The following is a 20,677-nucleotide window of genomic DNA, read 5'->3' as shown; positions in this document are numbered from 1 at the left end:
TGTATGACATTCCGTCGCGCTGATCGCTCAGCTAAAAAGGGGCGGACAACGGAAAACCAAACCGGTGAAGGTTGCGTGCAATAAGTGTCAAAATGGCATGAGATGCACTGCATGCGGAGTTATTTAAGCATTTCAGTGTTACTGCACAGGATATGTGGGAGTCGTGTCATCAGTATTTCGTACATAAGGACGGATTACACAACGGAATTCTTTTTCAGCTATCGCTATAGAATATTGTTTCCTTATAAGAAGACAGTGAGATTGTATGTAAATTTAAAGTGGAGGACGGAGAAGAGCAAAGAAAGGGAAGAGATTGCTGATCTCTGCTGCATCGGGACATTACGTGGAATCAGCGACGAGTAAAAAATTTTATTGCATCAGGTTTCGAACCAAGGATGTCCTTCTCACCAGGTAGATGCTCAAGCACTGCGCCATGCAGGACACCGTATCATAAGTCCTCTACTATCTCGGCACTCGTTATGACCGACCAACATTCCCACCGAGCGTCCCGTGTCTGCAATCCCTGTTCATTTCCTCCATGCGCACCATTATGAGACTTCCACGGGAGGTCGGATGTAGTTGTGCATCCGCAATGAAGAAGGTGGATCCATGTCACGGACGCATACGAAACAGCAGACAACATGCATTCATCAGGGGCGGTTCTGGAAGTCTGTCAAGGGGAGACTACAGGCGGGGGGGGGGGGGGGGGTAGGTGGGGGGGAGGCAGGGGGTTGGAGAGAATGGTATATCGCTTAACAAAGGGACAGATGCGGTCCTGCACCGATGAATTCATAGAATTTGCTTAAAGTAGTTTTTGGTAACTGTTTCAGAGTAAAACGTATCTACAGATCGTGTGTGCCTGGGAAAATAATAAGATTTGATCCAGATGTCCGCCGATATCCAAGTTTTTGTCTTGGGTCAGCAATGTGAGTGTTGGTAGGCATACCCAGCATATTTAGCTTTCTTGGTTATTGTAAGTGATACTCGTACATAAATATACATCCAGTGTCTATTAATAAATAATAAGACGCCCATTTTAAGTTAAATGATATTTATTGGTTTAGATAGCTATTTGACACTCTTATTCTTTCTTTAAAATATGTTTGAAATACATTGCAACCTATATTGCTACAAAATTATAAAAAAAACTATTGAATCAGCATGGGTTTCGAAAAAGACGATCGTGTGAAATCCAGGTCGCGCTATTCGTCCACGAGACTGAGAGGGCCATAGACACGGGTTCCCAGGTAGATGCCGTGTTTCTTGACTTCCGCAAGGCGTTCGATACAGTTTAATGAACACACGATTAATGAACAAAGTAAGAGCATAAGGACTATCAGACCAATTGTGTGATTGGATTGAAGAGTTCCTAGATAATAGAACGCAGCATGTCATTCTCAGTGGAGAGAAGTCTTCCGAAGTAAGAGTGATTTCAGGTGTGCCGCAGGGGAGTGTCGTAGGACCGTTGCTATTCACATTATACATAAATGACCTTGTGGATAACATCGGACGTTCACTGAGGCTTTTTGCGGATGATGCTGTGGTATATCGAGAGGTTGTAACAATGGAAAATTGTACTGAAATGCAGGAGGATCTGCAGAAAATTGACGCATGGTGCAGGGAATGGCAATTAAATCTCAATGTAGACAAGTGTATTGTGGTGCGAATACATAGAAAGAAAGATTCCTTATCATTTAGCTACAATATAGCAGGTCAGCAACTGGAAGCAGTTAATTCCATATATTATCTGGGAGTAGGCAATAGGAGTGATTTAAAATGGAATGATCATATAGAGTTGATTGTCGGTAAAGCAGATGCCAGACTGAGATTCATTGGAAGAATCCTAAGGAAATCCAATCCGAAAACCTAGGAAGTAGGTTACAGTAGCCTTGTTCGCCCACTGCTTGAATACTGCTCACCAGTACCAGGTAGGGTTTGTAGAAGAGATAGGGAAGATCCAACTGAGAGCAGCGCGCTTCATTACAGGATCATATAGTAATCGCGAAAGCGTTACGGAGATGATAGATGAACTCCAGTGAAAGACTCTGCAGGAGAGACGCTCAGTAGCTCGGTACGGGCTTTTGTTGAAGTTTCGAGAACATAACTTCACTGAGGAGTCGAGCAGTATATTGCTCCCTCCTACGTATATCTCGTGAAGAGACCATGAGGATAAAATCAGAGAGATTAGAGCCCACACAGAGGCATACCGACAGTCCTTCTTTCCACGAACAATACTAGACTGGAATAGAAGGGAGAACCGATAGAGGTACTCAAGGTACCCTCCGCCACACACCGTCAGGTGGCTTGCGGAGTATGGATGTAGATGTAGATGTAGAAGTAATACATCCGGTAATTTCTGATGTCATTTTATCGAATGTAATATGATATTCCATTGGACGTGGAAGAGGGGGGGGGGGGGGAGCGGGCTATAGCCCCCTGGAGCTTCCCTTCCCCCTCTTCCCGCCGCCCCTGGCATTCATATAATTGATTCGCCTGGATGGGCAATGGGTCCACGTTCTTCAGAGCGGACACACAAATACGTCTGACCTCCCGTGGGAATTTCAAGTAGCGAGCATGGAGGATACTAACAGGGACTGCGGATAGGTGGAGCTCGGTGGGAATGCGGGACGGCTGTGAGGCGTACCGAGATAGTTCCGCAGTTGCGATAACACGACGTCCCCGATGACGCACCTGCATAGTAAGCCGGAGATCCTGGGCTCGAGTTAGGGTCCAGTACATACACTACTGGCCATTAAAACGGCTACACCAAAAAGAAATTCAGATGATAAACGAGTATTCATTGGACAAGTATATTATACCAGAACTGACATGCGATTACCTTTTAACGCAGATTGGGTGCATAGATCCCGAGAAATCATACCCAGAACAACCACCTCTGGCCGTAATAACGGCCTTGGTACGCCTGGGCATTGAGTCAAACAGAGCTTGGATGTCGTGTACAGGTACAGCTGCCCATGCAGCTTCGACACGATACCGCAGTTCATCAAGACTATTGACCGGCGTATTGTGACGAGCTAGTTGCTAGGACACCATTGACGAGACGTTTTCAATTGGTGAGAGATCAGGAGAATGTGCTGGCCAGGGCAGCAGTCGAACATTTTCTGTATCGAGAAAGGCTCGCACAGGACCTGCAACATGCAGTCGTGCATTACCCTGCTGAAATGTAGGGATTCGCTGGGATCGAATGAAGGGTAGAGCCACGGGTCGTAAGACGTCTGAAATGTAACGTCCACTGTTCAAACTGCCGTCAATGCGAACAAGAGGTGGCCGAAACGTGTAACCAATGGCACCCTATACCATCACGACGGGTGATACGTCACTATGGCGATGACGAATACGCGCTTCCAATGTGCGTTCAACGCGATGTCGCCCAACAAGGATGCGACCATCATGATACTGTAAACAGAACCTGGATTCATCCAAAAAAAATGACGTTTTGCCATTCGTGCACCCAGGTTCGTCTTTGAGTGCACCATCGCAGGCGCTCCTGTCTGTGATGCAGCGTCAACGGTAACCGCAGCCATGGTCTCCGAGCTGATAGTCAATGCTGCTGGAAACGTCGTCGAACTGTTTGTGCAGATGGTTTCTGTCTTGCAAACGTCCCCATCTGTTGACTCAGGGATAGAGACGTGGCTGCACGATCCGTTACAGCCATGCGAATAAGATGCCTGTCATCTCGACTGCTAGTGATACGAGGCCGTTGGGAACCAGCACGGCGTTCCGTATTACCCTCCTGAACCCACCGATTCCATATTCTGCTAACAGTCATTGGATCTCGACCAACGCAAGCAGCAGTGTCGCGATACGGTAAACCGCAATCGCTATAGGCTACAATTCGACATTTATCAAAGTCGGATACGTGATGGTACGCATTTCTCCTCCTTACACGAGGCATCATAACAACGTTTCACCAGGCACGTCAGTCAACTGCTGTTTGTGTATGAGAAATCGGTTGTAAACGTTCCTCATGTGAGCTTGTTGTAGGTGTCGCTACCGTCGCCAACCTTGTGTGAATGCTCTGAAAAGCTAATCATTTGAATATCACAGCATCTTCCTCCTGTCGGTTAAATTTCGCGTCTGTAGCACGTCGCCTTCGTGGTATAGCAATTTTAATGTCCAGTAGTGTACTGTCACTCGTCGCTGCTGATTGTGCGTAATGTTCCGATGTAGCTAACATTAATAATCCATTCTCTTTCCTTTCCTTCAACCCCTCCCCCCTCTCCCCTCCTTCAGTTCACATATAATGCGTCACAGCTACGTATTCCACGTGGTGTGTGTTCTTTCTACGAAGGAGGAGCGTTTACCACAGAATAGAGGGAATGCGGCAGGAGCAGTGCCGTGGCCTGTCGAGACCGCCATTTAAAGTTTGACAGTGCTTGTGCTCACGTTAGTTAACATCACATGCAAATAAGGAACCGATTGGTTCAAGAGTGAAACACTCAGCGCGATGCACGACCTCAACTTCCCCATGTGAACAGCGCCAGAGAGAACAAATTCACTGTCCGCTCGCTCATATAGATTTGTACAGTACTTTGAGACAGGAAATTGGTTTGTTTACAGCAAGAACAGTATCCACAGCGGAAGTGCGGGGACTTCTCTTGGACCACGGACTAAGCAGTGCTACGATTGCTGTGGTTGCTCCTGACGCAGCAGCAAGGAAATGTGTGCTCACAGTGGTGCGTCTAGCGTCATCACCGGACACAGGAGAAGCAGCAGTACGTCATCGATGAAGACGAGTCCCTATGGTGCCCATAGTTTCAGAGGAGAACTAAATTTGCCAGATAGCATATATCACCATCAAACAGTTCCTACACCTTTCTGTTGGTGGCAGATGCCACTGGGACCAAATGTCGCCAGTACTGCACTACACTACCTCAATTGGCATTCGACTGCTGACCTACCCGGCACGTTCTTAGTATCTCCCTTTCAGTGGAAATGTCTGGTCGCAGTTTGCCAAGACACTAGCAAACCGCCACTGGCCAGCCACTACGAATGATTCGATCTGGCACAGAGCTGAAGCAGCGTGGAATAATGTACATGTATCTGTCATTAAAGTTCGTTTCAACTTGATTCGCAGCCGGTTTAGAGCCATTTGTGCTGCCAGAGGCAGCAGCTGTACGGATTAAATTTCGCATCCCCTTGCTTCACATGGCCGACTTCGGTATACGCGCACAGTAAAGTTCAATTTTGTTATTTGGTATCCTTCCTGATGTTGAAGTTTTAATGGTTAGCAGTACTTTTGTATCAAGCTGTCTGACATGAACCGCCACAGCTGTATGAATGATTGATATATTACACTCCTGGAAATTGAAATAAGAACACCGTGAATTCATTGTCCCAGGAAGGGGAAACTTTATTGACACATTCATGGGGTCAGATACATCACATGATCACACTGACAGAACCACAGGCACATAGACACAGGCAACAGAGCATGCACAATGTCGGCACTAGTACAGTGTATATCCACCTTTCGCAGCAATGCAGGCTGCTATTCTCCCATGGAGACGATCGTAGAGATGATGGATGTAGTCCTGTGGAACGGCTTGCCATGCCATTTCCAACTGGCGCCTCAGTTGGACCAGCGTTCGTGCTGGACGTGCAGACCGCGTGAGACGACGCTTCATCCAGTCCCAAACATGCTCAATGGGGGACAGATCCGGAGATCTTGCTGGCCAGGGTAGTTGACTTACACCTTCTAGAGCACGTTGGGTGGCACGGGATACATGCGGACGTGCATTGTCCTGTTGGAACAGCAAGTTCCCTTGCCGGTCTAGGAATGGTAGAACGATGGGTTCGATGACAGTTTGGATGTACCGTGCACTATTCAGTGTCCCCTCGACGATCACCAGTGGTGTACGGCCAGTGTAGGAGATCGCTCCCCACACCATGATGCCGGGTGTTGGCCCTGTGTGCCTCGGTCGTATGCAGTCCTGATTGTGGCGCTCACCTGCACGGCGCCAAACACGCATACGACCATCATTGGCACCAAGGCAGAGGCGACTCTCATCGCTGAAGACGACACGTCTCCATTCGTCCCTCCATTCACGCCTGTCGCGACACCACTGGAGGCGGGCTGCACGATGTTGGGGCGTGAGCGGAAGACGGCCTAACGGTGTGCGGGACCGTAGCCCAGCTTCATGGAGACGGTTGCGAATGGTCCTCGCCGATACCCCAGGAGCAACAGTGTCCCTAATTTGCTGGGAAGTGGCGGTGCGGTCCTCTACGGCACTGCGTAGGATCCTACGGTCTTGGCGTGCATCCGTGCGTCGCTGCGGTCCGGTCCCAGGTCGACGGGCACGTGCACCTTCCGCCGACCACTGTCGACAACATCGATGTACTGTGGAGACCTCACGCCCCACGTGTTGAGCAATTCGGCGGTACGTCCACCCGGCCTCCCGCATGCCCACTATACGCCCTCGCTCAAAGTCCGTCAACTGCACATACGGTTCACGTCCACGCTGTCGCGGCATGCTACCAGTGTTAAAGACTGCGATGGAGCTCCGTATGCCACGGCAAACTGGCTGACACTGACGGCGGCGGTGCACAAATGCTGCGCAGCTAGCGCCATTCGACGGCCAACACCGCGGTTCCTGGTGTGTCCGCTGTGCCGTGCGTGTGATCATTGCTTGTACAGCCCTCTCGCAGTGTCCGGAGCAAGTGTGGTGGGTCTGACACACCGGTGTCAATGTGTTCTTTTTTCCATTTCCAGGAGTGTAGTTACCTCAGTCCTGAACGATTAAAGTAACTTGGATCAAGTGGAGAAGAATTACTATGCCAATCTAATTTTGTGTAATACTCTTATAAGCTTCTGGGTAAATTTCACGTTCGAATTCGATTTAAGTGCCTAGAGTCCACGGTTGTCCTGAAAGTAAGTTCCGATCGGTCTGAAAATGGACACCACAGTGTACCCGATGGAGCTTTGCACAGATTTGTTGGATAGTGTCTCTAGTATGACCACCGATCGCATCAAGACGCTCTTTTCAGTTGTGAGCGCACAGTGAGCGAGTAATGATGCCTACAACAACGATGTTTCCCGACAAGTAGGAGGGCCCACTGAGAGGCTTCGCCTTAATGAATGCAGCCCACGTAACACAAGTGCCACGCACTTCCTTCTTCATGGCAATTCTGAGCCGCACTCTGCAGGGGCAGTGAAGACGCCTTTTAGATGGAAAGTGTTCGACCACCCACAACACAACCCTAATTCAGTCGTAATGAGTATCATCTCTGTTCACATGAAACGCTGGATACGAAGACAACACTTGGGCGCAGGCTACGCGGTGTAGACCAGCGTAGAGAATTAACGGAAAGCACAGACGGCTGCGTTCTATGACGATGGTGTTGGAAATTTGTTATAACGCTCCGACAAACGTCTAAGTCGGAGTGGCGACTATGTAGAAAAGTATCTGGAAAGTTTAGCTAAGCCTTGCAAACAAAATGTTTCTGATTTTCACTGTGATTTCCATTTAGCGACCGATCGGAACTTACTTTCTGGGCCGCCATCATACAATTTGGCATCTGAGTTCAAAGTCACAGCAAGATTTGATAATAAACGAGGTCAGTAGAAAAATATGTTTCCAAGGTAACTCAAGAATGCCCGTGCACATTTTAAGGAACAGCTTTATTTGTAACTAATGAAAATGTAAAACAGACGATAGGCAGATGAAGTTGGCATGAAATTACGATACATCAGTTAAGTTAAAACTGCTGGTACGCTTCACCACTGGTGCCCGTGAGCGAGGGCGACGCCATGCGCACCCAAAAGACCGTGCGCTGCGGGCAGGGCGGGCGCTGCGACGGCGACGAGGGGTGCGGCGTGGGCGGCGGCCAAGGGGGCGGCGTGGGCGGCGACCAAAGGGGCAGCGTGAGCGGCAGAGGCGGCGTGGACGGCGGCCGCGGCGTGCGCTGCGGCGCCGTTGAGGTGGGCGTCGCGGGCCTGCGTTTGGGCGACAGCGGTCAGGTGGGCGGCTCTGGTGGCGGCCACCTCGTGGGTGTCCTGCACGTAGCCGCCGGGGCCGACGGCGATGTGCGCTGGCCCGTAGGCGGCCAGGCCCGGGTGGACGCCGTGGGCGCCGTGGGCGGCGACGATGGCGTGGGGCGCGGCCACCACTGCGTGGGCGGCAGGGAGTACACCGTGCGCAGCGCCCAGGTAGCCGGGTCTAGCCACGGCCACAGCGACGACGGCGACGAGGAGTACCTGCAGACATCAGGTTGGTACGTGTTGTATGCTACAAGATCACAAAGTAGAGTGTGTCCTGACTGACCTCATCTCTGGGCACTTGGCAGTTAAAAATACAACAACATTTGTTGGTGATTAAGGTTATTGAGCTGTTGTGAGCACGAACAGTGAAAAGGAGTGAGATAGTAAATTTTGGAACACTGTAGTCAGTTATAATTACGGAAAAAATATATATTCCAAAAATGAATTGATGAGTATTTGATCAGTAGGAGATTTTGAGACAGAATGAATTTTTGTTAATGGGCAACATCCACATATCTCAGCGGAATATCTCATATTTAAATAATTTGAGCATATATATTAGTGATACTCGTGTATAATTACTTATGATGTATATCAGACGTAAATGTCGTGTGACTAGAGACTCCCGTCGGGTAGACCGTTACCACTGAATATTCACTTACTGCTACTTGCCTCGGTCAACGTTTCACGTCTGTGTTTATCACCTATACTTATTTTACTTATATCTCTCTGGGTCGTATAATAGCAGTTGAAGTCTGTATTAAGTCTTTTAAATTATTACCTCAGCTGGGCACCTTTGGTAACCATATTCTTTCTTAAGTTATATGATAAATTTCAGGAGTGACAATGCAGAACTTAGTTTCTGTAGTGCTTAACAATAATCCTTTTGTGTATACTTTTTGTAATCCTTTATTGTTGCAAAGTACACTGACGGAAAATAAATCGCCACACGAGAAAATAGCTAATGTAAAATAATGAAATTTCGAGAATACTGTTTTTTAGGTAATATGTTTATGTGACTAACGTACAAGATCACAGGTTAATGTAATGTAAGTCGGCTGTTTAGGTTATTATGTTGGTAACGCCACGTAATGATCCGCATGCAGTCTGTGGCTGGTTGGACTCATTGTTGGAATATCCGCTTGTGTAGTGTTGGGCAGTTGGATGTGAACAGTGCGTAGCATTGGGCAGTTGAAGGTGGGCCGCCAGCAGTGGTGGATGTGGGGAGAGACATCCCAGAGATTTGAGAGGTTATTATGAGAGCACGATCTGGACGTGTGTACGTCAGAGAAAGGAAATTTGTTTAATTGGATGTCACGAAATTAATATATAGTGACTTTTGAACGCTATTACGGTAAATACGTTGTTTGTTGTCTATCAAAATCTTTCATTTGCTAACTATGCCTATCAGTAGTTAGTGCCTTTAGTAGTTAGCTAACAGTAATGGCGCTCGCTGTATTGCAGCAGTTCGAGTCATCAAGGGTTTAGTGAGGTATGTGATTCATGAAACGTATACGTTATTGGTAGTCTGGGCCATTCTTTTGTAGGGACTATTGAAAGTCAGATTGCGTTGCGCTAAAACATTGTGTGTCATTTTAGTGATGATCAGAATAAGTGAACAGAAAACTGTCTGAGTACTTTTGTTTCGATAGTATGTTTATGTGACTAACATACAAGATTACAGGTTAATGTAAGTAAAATGTAAATGTCGTGTGACTAGGGCCTCCCGTCGGGTAGACCGTTCGCCAGGTGCAAGTCTTTCGAGTTAATGCCACCTCGGTGAATTGCACGTCGATGGGGATGAACTGATAATGATTAGGACAATACAACACCCAGAAAATCTCCGACTCAGCCGGGAATCGAACCTGGGCTCTTAGGTTTTACATTCTGTCACGCTGACCTTTCAGATACCGTGGGCGGACATGTATACCAGATAAAGCAGCACATTAGCCTAGTAAAAATTCACCTGACATTAACGATCTGCATTTACCTACAAATATGTAATGTTGCACAGTTTACATGTATTTCACGATTAGGCCATTGATTACAGCATTGTACCATATGAAGCATTGGCGGTAAACTGACTGAGCTGTTATTATGCTGGGTGGCCGAGTGGTTGTAGGCGCTACAGTCTGGAACCACGCGACCGCCACGGTCGCAGGTTCGAATCCTGCCTCTGGCATGGATGTGTGTGACGTTCTTAGTTTAGTTAGGTTTAAGTAGTTCCAAGTTCTAGGGGACTGTAGACCTCAGAAGTTAAGTCCTATAGTGCTCAGAGCCATTTGAACCACTTGTTCTTATGCTCAACGAAGGTAATAAGTGAGCAATTACTCAGCAACATGTGTCATTGTTTTCCTATCTAAAGGTGAAATACCTCACCAAGTGAAAAAGATTGTGGTATATGTAAAGCATAGCAGGTATTTCTTAAATGCACCTTTGTCCCCCCATATATATGTTTTCCCTTGGTTGCATTACTTTAGACCTGTCTGTCACTTTCTTCTTAGTAACAACGATTGTGTACTAATCACACGGCGCAAATTAGTAGCATAGTAGTTCGGCAGTGCAAATTTATATCACACAGTCAATATAAATACTTGAAAAACTGTTATACATACAGCTTACTTCTGTGTCAAATTCAGTGCCGCGTTCCAGAGAATGCGTCGAAATGGTGCCGCGAACATCTGATCTTAATTGAGTGTTATTTGCAGCTTATTCCGTGTGTGAACCGCTATTGAAAAATTTAAAACTTTACAAACTTGTAAGTAGGCTGTTTAGGTTTTTATGTTGGTAAGTATTTGTATGGAGTGTAGCCATGTATGGAAGTGAAACATGGACGATAAATAGTTTGGACAAGAAGAGAATAGAAGCTTTCGAAATGTGGTGCTACAGAAGAATGCAGAAGATTAGATGGGTAGATCACATAACTAATGAGGAAGTATTGAATAGGATTGGGGAGAAGAGAAGTTTGTGGCACAACTTGACCAGAAGAAGGGATCGGTTGGTAGGACATGTTCTGAGGCATCAAGGGATCACCAATTTAGTATTGGAGGGCAGCGTGGAGGGTAAAAATCGTAGGGGGAGAGCAAGAGATGAATACACTAAGCAGATTCAGAAGGATGTAGGTTGCAGTAGGTACTGGGAGATGAAGAAGCTTGCACAGGATAGAGTAGCATGGAGAGCTGCATCAAACCAGTCTCAGGACTGAAGACCACAACAACAACGCAACGTAGCGCCCTGTATGAATATATATATATATATATATATATATATATATATATATATATATATATATGATGACCTTTGAACATTATTAAAGTAAATACATTGGTTGTTCACTAACAAATTCTTTCATTTGGTATCTGTGGCTATCAGTATTTAGTGACTTCGGTAGTTAAATTCTTTTATTTAGCTGGCAGTATTGGTGCTCGCTGTATTGCAGTTGTTCGAGTAACGAAGATTTTTGTGAGGTAAGTGATTCATGAAAGGTATAGGTTATTGTTAGTCAAGGCCATTCTTTTGTAGGGAATATTGAAAGTCAGAATGCGCTGCGCTAAAAATATTGTGTGTCAGTTTAGTGATGATAAAAATAAGTAGAGAGAGAAATGTCTGAGTACGTTCAGTTTTGCTCAGCTGTTTGAAAATCAAATAACGTAGAAGCTTACCAGCACAGCCACTTGTAATTTTTCAAAGGGGACGTTTCAAACTCACTGGCTACACTCACGCTAGGATAAACTGGTTTATCGAAAGTGACAATCGTGACATGGATCCTTACAGAGTAATGGTGCCTTTAGTGTCAGATTCTGTGTTCCACTAATTCTGTTAGAAATTTTAGAGTTCAAAACTCTGCGTACGAATATCATTGAAACAGATATGGTTCAGACCGTTTAGTTGTGCCACAATGGGAAAATACCAGTGGGAATTAGGCGCCCGGTGGAAACTGTAGGAATGTGTGCAGCGAAACCGAATGACGCCCGACGGCTACTCACCAACAGGACCTTCATGGCGGAGCTGTTGTTGGAGCTGCTATGAACTGTAGCATGACACCGGCGGACACGTCCTTATATACGCCCCGCTGGACTCGTGAAAGTACCAGGCTGACTCGGTTCCTGGCCTTCCCTGCCCAGGGGGACTGTCCTCTGGCCGTGTCGTTTGGTTCGGCCTTGCCTCATCTCGCCTTCTGCTGCAGATCTCTTTGTTAGCACAAGTACCCGAAAATGCATACTTGTCCACGTATATATTTCCGACTTTATGAGTATCAGTTTAGTTTCAGTTAAGGCAAAGGTATCAATTGAACAATAATGACCTTACGCGCACCAACGGAATGAAAAGAACAGAAAAATCAACATGCACTCGAAACATCGGTCGATCTAGAGAAAGCTTTCGTCATTGTAGTGGGAAACGTGACAGTTTCGTAAACAATTGGTCTAATAAAAACAGGGAGAGTTCTGTGCTGAAACGAACAAAAGATGTCTTTGCAGCTTATTACCACAGTTGTATGGTAGGGGGAGGGGGCGTGGCGAAGAAGAACATACGCGTTTCTCAGCTGGGGTGGTGCGGGGGATAATACATGTTAGTTTTGCGGTGAATGGTAAAATAGTTTTGAGATTCCATGTCAGATGACTCTATGTGCAGCTATTATAATCGAACATCCATGACATTCCGTGGTTTTCATCAAAGCGCTATTGAAATGATACGTCTTCGAGGCAGATCAGTCGGTGCATTCGATATGCGACTTTTTTTGTCTATGGAGGTGTGGGCGACATATGCCCTTCTTGTGTATCCCGTTGAAAACAAACTTTTAGTATCTCATGACTACTTTCATAGAAAATATGAACCTCCTGGCCGAAAGTAAGGATCACTAAGAACAATCCAGTGGAGAGGAAAGACCAGAGAATTAGTCTCAATGATAAACTATGTTGACACAAAACTCATAAAACCCCAAGAGACATTAGTAGTGACTACAGAGTGTCAAAATATAGTAGAAGGAGAAGTTGTAACAATAATGTACCTATAATAATTTTTTTTATGCATTTAGATAAATGTTTCTTTCTGAATTTATGTAAAATAATGTAAATATTAATTTGAATTTTTTTCCCTTTTCGTGTCATGTTAAAGAAACTGTACACAACTTTTTAAATGAATGTTATTATTTATGTTAGATTTCAAGCGATTTGATAACCAAAAGGAAATGTATTTAATGTTAAAACTATTGTAAAATGTGAAAATTGTAATTTAAACACTTGGTCCATACGTAGGTAATGCATTAGAATATGTGTAGTAGAAAACCTGTGGTGAATACCCTACCTGTAGGGGCGCGGGAAAAGGTGGATGCAGGCGAGTGCGGGAAAACGCACACAGGCGCGGTTCGGCACAACGGGCTCAGTGACACAGTCGGAGTTGGGCATCGGTCAGAGGAACATGTACTGTACCGAGGAGGCTATCTGGGAAAAGTGGATTCCATTGAGCCTCGGATGGGCCGATTCCGACGACTACTTGGCATGGCTATATTCTCAGGCACAAAACTGGAAAGATTACGACGCCAAGAAGAATGAAAGTGCCGATACTGTGAGAGCCTTAGCCGTGCTTGTATGTGTGCTGTGCTGCCCGCTATCTCGCTGCCCGCCATCCGCCGCAACGACGTGCACAGGTCAAACATTTATTTCATCTTTAGAAGTGTATCTGTGTGGACCAGTGTTGAAACTGTTCTGACTGTTAAATAATAACGTGACTTTTACCAGAATTGCCTTAGCCGTCACTTATCCTTATCATTGACCTAGACAGGGTCCTTACCACATATTGTGCAACCCGAGTATCCTGAATTGAAAGTTTACTGTTAGTACTAAATTATCTGCAGACCAATTTGAGCTATAAAGCATTTTGAGAGTTAGGAATGCCAATGTAAATGTTAGTAAAGAACTACAGTGTGATTAAATTGAAAGATAAATTATGAATTGAGCTAGCAATGATATTTAATTCATTTGAGATTGAAAGAATGTTAGTCAATTACTCCAGAAGCGTGACAAAAGAATAGTAATCCATAGGTTGATAATTTTGAGTGTTAATGTACCTTCAGGACTTACTAGTTTCAGCATAACGACCGTAACAGTTTCAGGCCCCCCCCCCCTTCTCTTGCCTATTCTTGCACATTTTGAAGTGTACTGATCAGAATTGAATAGTAAAATTAATTTCTATGTTAAACCTAAGTGTATTAGTGTTTTTTCCAATTTTAATAGTGACATTGTATGTGTGTTTTCAAAATTGCTGATTCTAGGGTAATCTATGCCCGATTTCAGTCTGATCAATATACAAAGTGCAGCTCGTAGTAATCATTGCTGTGTGGTGTTGTGTAATTTTAGCTCATCCAAATTAGTACAAAAGAAGAAAACCTTAGTTCAGTAGATTCTTTCTGGTTCTAAATTTTGCTATAAAACGCAACATTGCTACGTGTCATTATGCTTGTACATGCTACCACTTGTACAGGGAAAAACTCACTCAATGCCTAATTAGGCTGGCGACCGTATTATTAATCATTGGTAGTATTTACTGTGTGTACTTCTTGTCCATGCGAACGCGTAATTGTACCTTACTTTTGCTTGACGCCTCACTGTAGTTACTGACTGAATATAAGTCCGAATTGCTTCCATTAGGTACACGCGGTCAACTTATGTACTAAATCCTTGTTTACAAGGTGAAGCCCGTGAACTTATTACAGTACAGGCTTTATTGAGCTAACGCACGTCCGACAGGGCGGAAGTGTTACAAGTGGCTTCCCGGTGACAGGACATCCAGTTATTGTCGGTTACAAATTAATGTAAAGACCGAACAGTCGATGTTCAGTGGCACGAATAGCAATACAGTTCAGTAAAATAAACTGCAGTATGAGTCAAGTACAATAGTATGGTGTAATTGGCATTTAATATGGACAAGAACGGGGACAGGATAGATGTGCCGAGCGAAATGGAGAATGCGGCGAGTAGTAGCAGGAGTTTACGCGGCCAGATAACAGATGGCGTTAGCGGAAGACAATTGGCGTACATACAATACCATGAACACGTCAACGAACAGATTGAAATGTCGCGATCGCCTCGAACACAGCAAGGGACAAAACAGGAAGTAGAGAGTGACTTTGTAGATGATAGTGGGTACGTGAACGAATCCACTGACATATTTGATTCACCACAAATAAAGAAAGAACCGAAAGAGACTTTTGAAGTAGGATCGGAAAACACAAATTCCATAGAACAAAACATTGTAAAAATTTTGAGCATGAACGATCTATTAGAACAATTAACCAAACAAATTGCAGGACAGACTGAGCAACTTAAAACACAGAATGAGCAACTTAAAACACACGTTGATGAGCAGCTCAAAACACAGAGCCATCAACTCAAAACACAAAATGAGCAACTTCAAAAACAAGTTAGTAATCAGGTTAATCAGCTTAAAACACAGAATGAGCAGCTCAAAACACACGTTGATGAGCAGCTCAAAACACAGAGTAATCAGATTAAAGCACAGGTTGAAGGACAGGGAATTAAAATTAGTAAACAAATAGAACAAGTAGAACAAAAAGTAGGTAATTTAAGTTCTGTGGTAAATAATATGAAATTTGAAATTGATACTATTAACAAAAATATGGATACTATGCAGGAGGAAATTGGAAACATTAATAGTAGATTCGATGTTGAAATTCTCAACATCCAAGAGAAAGTAGAACCTCTGGTTGAAACTAAGGTAGACGAAAAAGTTTTCGGTCTTAAGACTGAGATCGTAAATGAATGTCAACACGGAATATCGCAATTGAAAAGGGTAGTTGTAGACACTGAAAAAGAATTAGGTGAAAAAGTAACCGGATGTGTTCAAAATTGTACGAAAATTCAAGGAAAAATTTTCGATCTAGAGAGCAAAATTAAAGATAGGCCTGGTGTGATCTGTAATGGCGCACCAATTACGAAGCTGTTAGAAGGCGAGGAACGCTTCGATCCAGCCAAGAAACATAACGGGTGGCATCCGTTAGACTTCATCAAAAATTGCGAGAGAGTATTTCCTGAGCACTTGTCTGATCAGGAAAAAATAAATGTAGTAATTAGCGCCTTAGCAGGTGACGCTAAGCGCTGGGGAATAAATTTAAATACCGAACGAATGACGTTCGAAGAATTTAGGCAAAAATTTACCGAAGAATATTGGTCTGAACAAAAGCAGGACCATTTATGGCGCGAATTTATCATGGCCAAACAGCATGATAACAGGGGCAGGAATTCTTTGAAAGATTTCTGCGAGTATTGGTACCGAAAATTAACACACTTAAGAGGTAGAAGATCGGATTCAGAAATTATCTGGGAGCTGTATAAGAAGCTCCCAGAAGATTCAAAGAGGTATGTAGGAAGCAACCATCGTAGCTTCCAAGCATTTCTGGAAAGGGTCGAAGACGAAGACCATTGGCGCGCAAGTCGTGCCAATTATCAAAATTTTGGCAACCATAATAACCGATATAATGACGAAAGAAATGACGGCGTTGGGTTTCGCGTCAATATGATGCAGAGAGGAAGAGGCAGAGGAAGTTATCCAGGTCGCGGTCGAGAGTACACCGCGCAAAGTAATAACGACGCGGGAAACTAATTTCCGCGAACGTTGCGGGCCAAACGGAAGCGGACAATACATACCGGCCCCGATTTAAGAAAAGATACCGGACTGACCGCAATGTAATGAGACAGGCTAGAGACAGGCGTGAAACGACGCGACGTGTTGTGGCGAGACAAGCGTCAGGTGCGAGCCAGCGTGAGTCATATAGGCCGCACAGAATACTCCAGGTTAACAGGCGAGTGGAGTATCAGAGGGCAACGGCCCAGCCTAGCGGAACATCTGTTCAGAGAGAAGCCGCTAGCAATCCGGCAGCAGTAGGTGCGAACGTAGCCGTAAGAGATAATGAAAATTTTACGAGTAATAATTCCGTGGCAAAGGAAACAATAAATGAGACTGTGAGTACACAGGGAGTTGCGGTTAGCAGTGTTCGCAATGTGGTAAAGGGCGATAATGAATTAGCAGAAGTAAATGATTGGCGTGTGCAGATCGACGATCTGTACAAGGGCCTAAAGCAATGTGAGTGGGAGGATTTTAAGAAGGAGTATGAGGCGAGGAAATTAGTTAGTAGAAAGGGAAATGATAGGGGCGTCAATAAATTGACGTGGCCCAAATTTGAAGAGGGGAAAATAAATAGCGCCGCGCAAAGTACGCGTGCTGCCGATAAGGGGAAGGTTAATGATAGGAAGGATTTGGAGGATGAAATCCTCAGCATTGACGAAGAAATAACTTCTGCTAACAATCCGCCAATAGTTCGAGCTGCTACCGAGAGGCACCGTGGAGAAGGGGTAGATGATTACATGAAAGTAATTAAAGTCCACGAGGATTACACCGAATATGAAGTCACAGTAGATGTAAATAAAGCTGATGATGAGGACGTTTCGCCAAAAGAGGAGATTGGATTAAAATCTAAGCCTGATGACAATACCGAGGAGGAACTTAGTGCCTGTCTCAGAAAAGCCTTTATGTTAGAACCTGATAGCGATCCGGAATGGTCGGATTCCGACGATAGTTCAGATGATGAAAGATACGCTAATACAGACAAAATTGAATATACTAACTTTCCCTATTGTGCAAAAGTAGCGTACTTAAGCGAATCAGATGTGGAGGAAGGGAGTAGTGATGACTCTAGTGAAGATGTATTTTTCGGGGTAAAAGAAAGTGAATATACTTTTACTGAAAGAGGGTATGAAAAAATCAGTGAAATCAAAGGGGATGCAGTTAAGTACGATATTGTACCTAACAATGACGAGGTATCAAAACAAAATCCAGATGTTGAGACCGAACAAAGAAAGAAAGAACCATCGGACGACTCAGTGTTTATTTTGCGAAGAGTTCAAGTGAGCAAAGACTTTGAACTCCAGAGGCCTAAGAAGCCACCAGACTTGAGTGACTGTTTTATGAACCATAAAAGACTGCCTTGTTAATAAAGAGACGAGCAGGGGCAGGATGCTGTATTTGTAAATATTTTTAATATTATGTATGAATTTCTTATTACTGTAACTCAGTGTTATCGGAAATTGAATTATTGTTTTGTTGAATTAGAGCCTGGGGCAGATTCATATCGGATTTTGAGAATATCATGAACACATTACATCATGAAACTACAGGATTCCCACCAGAAGAAATTTTGTTAGGCAAAAGTAGTAAAAGTTTAATTAAAGAAAAATTAGAGTTTCCACCTTGTACAAGTTTGGGATTGAATCAAAAGAAAGAATTGGTTATAAAAAGGGCAAAGCAAATAGCCGAATCTAGATCTAGAAGACATGATAAAAATCTAAAGGTTTCAAAATTCAAAATTGGAGATTATGTTCTTATAAAAACCCACGAGAAATCTAGTGAACTAAACCATGAAATTTCAAAATTTAAATATATTTATAGCGGACCATATATAATACAGAATATTCCACACGATAATGCTTACTACCTAATCTACCCAAAATCCAAAAGACCTTTAGGTGTAAGAAATATTGTGGACCTGAAACTGTATGTTCCCAGAAACGAGTAATTGTGCTGTATTTTATGCTGAACCCAAGTTATTTCAAATGTAACTATTCTTTGTAAATGTCTGTATAATCTTGAAAGTGTGCTAATGTAGTTATGTGAGTTTCAGATTACCAATTGTACTGTAACTATAAAAATGTATGGAGGAAAGGACTGAAAAGAAAGTATAAATGCTTTCAGACAGATAAAAGATGGAACTGTCAAAAATGAAAATGGGCAGTGTATGAACCATAATATGAAGGACTGCCAAATACCATTGAGGGCAGATAAATAGTCGATGGAAAATAGTAAATGTAATCCAGAGGATGTGACAATATGAAGTGAAAGGGACTGCCCAAATCCACAGAATAGGCAGCAAATATGTGTAGTTAATTTTACGAAAATTTTTTGTGTGTGTTTTGTTTAGTAAGTTAAGAAATGGACTGCTATTTAAAGCAAGCAGCGATAAATTATCCTATAGTGTATACGAAATATGCATTTGTTTTTGTAGTTAAATGTTTGCATTCCAGAATTTTAAATTATTTCTTTAAGAAATTTGGGAAAAAATGATTAAATTGCTATTTTAGTAATGTTAGAATGGGAAGTGGAACTGTGCAAAAGGCACTTAAATAAATAACAAGAAACTGGTCTTAATATGTTAAAATAGTGTGAACCTATATACAGTGAGTGGAAGGAAATATGTAGTGTAAATCTTCTTGAACATTTACGTGAAGATTCAGAACCAGTGTATTATTGTTAAATTTAGTGTTCCCATAAAATTTAGACTTAAGAAAATTTTCTGGAAACAGGGGCATGTGTAACAATAATGTACCTATAATAATTTTTTTCTTTATGCATTTAGATAAATGTTTCTTTCTGAATTTATGTAAAATAATGTAAATATTAATTTGAATTTTTTTCCCTTTTCGTGTCATGTTAAAGAAACTGTACACAACTTTTTAAATGAATGTTATTATTTATGTTAGATTTCAAGCGATTTGATAACCAAAAGGAAATGTATTTAATGTTAAAACTATTGTAAAATGTGAAAATTGTAATTTAAACACTTGGTCCATACGTAGGTAATGCATTAGAATATGTGTAGTAGAAAACCTGTGGTGAATACCCTACCTGTAGGGGCGCGGGAAAAGGTGGATGCAGGCGAGTGCGGGAAAACGCACACTGGCGCGGTTCGGCACAACGGGCTCAGTGACACAGTCGGAGTTGGGCATCGGTCAGAGGAACATGTACTGTACCGAGGAGGCTATCTGGGAAAAGTGGATTCCATTGAGCCTCGGATGGGCCGATTCCGACGACTACTTGGCATGGCTATATTCTCAGGCACAAAACTGGAAAGATTACGACGCCAAGAAGAATGAAAGTGCCGATACTGTGAGAGCCTTAGCCGTGCTTGTATGTGTGCTGTGCTGCCCGCTATCTCGCTGCCCGCCATCCGCCGCAACGACGTGCACAGGTCAAACATTTATTTCTTCTTTAGAAGTGTATCTGTGTGGACCAGTGTTGAAACTGTTTTGACTGTTCAATAATAACGTGACTTTTACCAGAATTGCCTTAGCCATCACTTATCCTTATCATTGACCTAGATAGGGTCCTTACCACATATTGTGCAACCCGAGTATCCCGAACTGAAAGTTTACAGTTAGTACTAAATTATCTGCAGACCAATTCATGCTATAAAGACGTTCAAGGATAGGAGTGCAAATGTAAATGTTAGTAAAGAACATCAGTGTGATTAAATTGAAAGATAAATTTTGAATTGAGCTAGCAATGTTATTTAATTGATTTGTGAATGAAATAATAATAACTAATTAATTCAAAATTAAGAAAAGAAAAGTAGTTATCCACAGATCGATAACTTTGAGTGTTAATTTACCTTCAGGACTTACTAGTTGCAGTATAACGACCATAACAGTTTCAGGGCCCCCCCCCTTCTCTTGCCTATTCTTGCACATTTTGAAGTGTACTGATCAGAATTGAATAGTAAAATTAATTTCTATATTAAACCTAACTGTATTAGTGTTTTTTCCAATTTTAATAGTGACATTGTATGTGTGTTTTCAAAATTGCTGATTCTAGGGTAATCTATGCCCG

The 20,677-nt window shown here is 43.4% G+C and overlaps 1 protein-coding gene across 6 annotated transcripts in view; it reads right to left on the bottom strand.

Moving 5' to 3' along the window:
* LOC126177017 (larval cuticle protein F1-like) overlaps positions 1 to 20,677 on the bottom strand; it is a 134,732-nt gene that overhangs the window by 48,711 nt on the left and 65,344 nt on the right. The window contains exons 1-2 of one of the 6 annotated variants that reach the window (XM_049924240.1): positions 11,989 to 12,032; positions 8,119 to 8,218 (exon numbers count right to left, since the gene is read on the bottom strand). The exons of 3 other annotated variants lie outside the window; for them this stretch is intronic. In XM_049924240.1, the coding sequence (XP_049780197.1) occupies positions 8,119 to 8,218; positions 11,989 to 12,003 (115 nt within the window). In that variant the 5' untranslated portion in view covers positions 12,004 to 12,032. Of the gene's footprint in view, positions 1 to 7,623; positions 8,006 to 8,118; positions 8,219 to 11,988; positions 12,033 to 20,677 lie in introns of those variants that run through there. 2 more of the 6 variants (XM_049924243.1, XM_049924244.1) reach the window with 2 other exon arrangements.

This window comes from Schistocerca cancellata, chromosome 3, assembly GCF_023864275.1.
Source record: "Schistocerca cancellata isolate TAMUIC-IGC-003103 chromosome 3, iqSchCanc2.1, whole genome shotgun sequence".
In the NCBI taxonomy this organism is placed as follows: domain Eukaryota; kingdom Metazoa; phylum Arthropoda; class Insecta; order Orthoptera; family Acrididae; genus Schistocerca; species Schistocerca cancellata.
The sequence above is the reverse complement of the archived record's forward strand: the minus strand, read 5'-3'. Positions and strand labels throughout refer to the sequence as shown.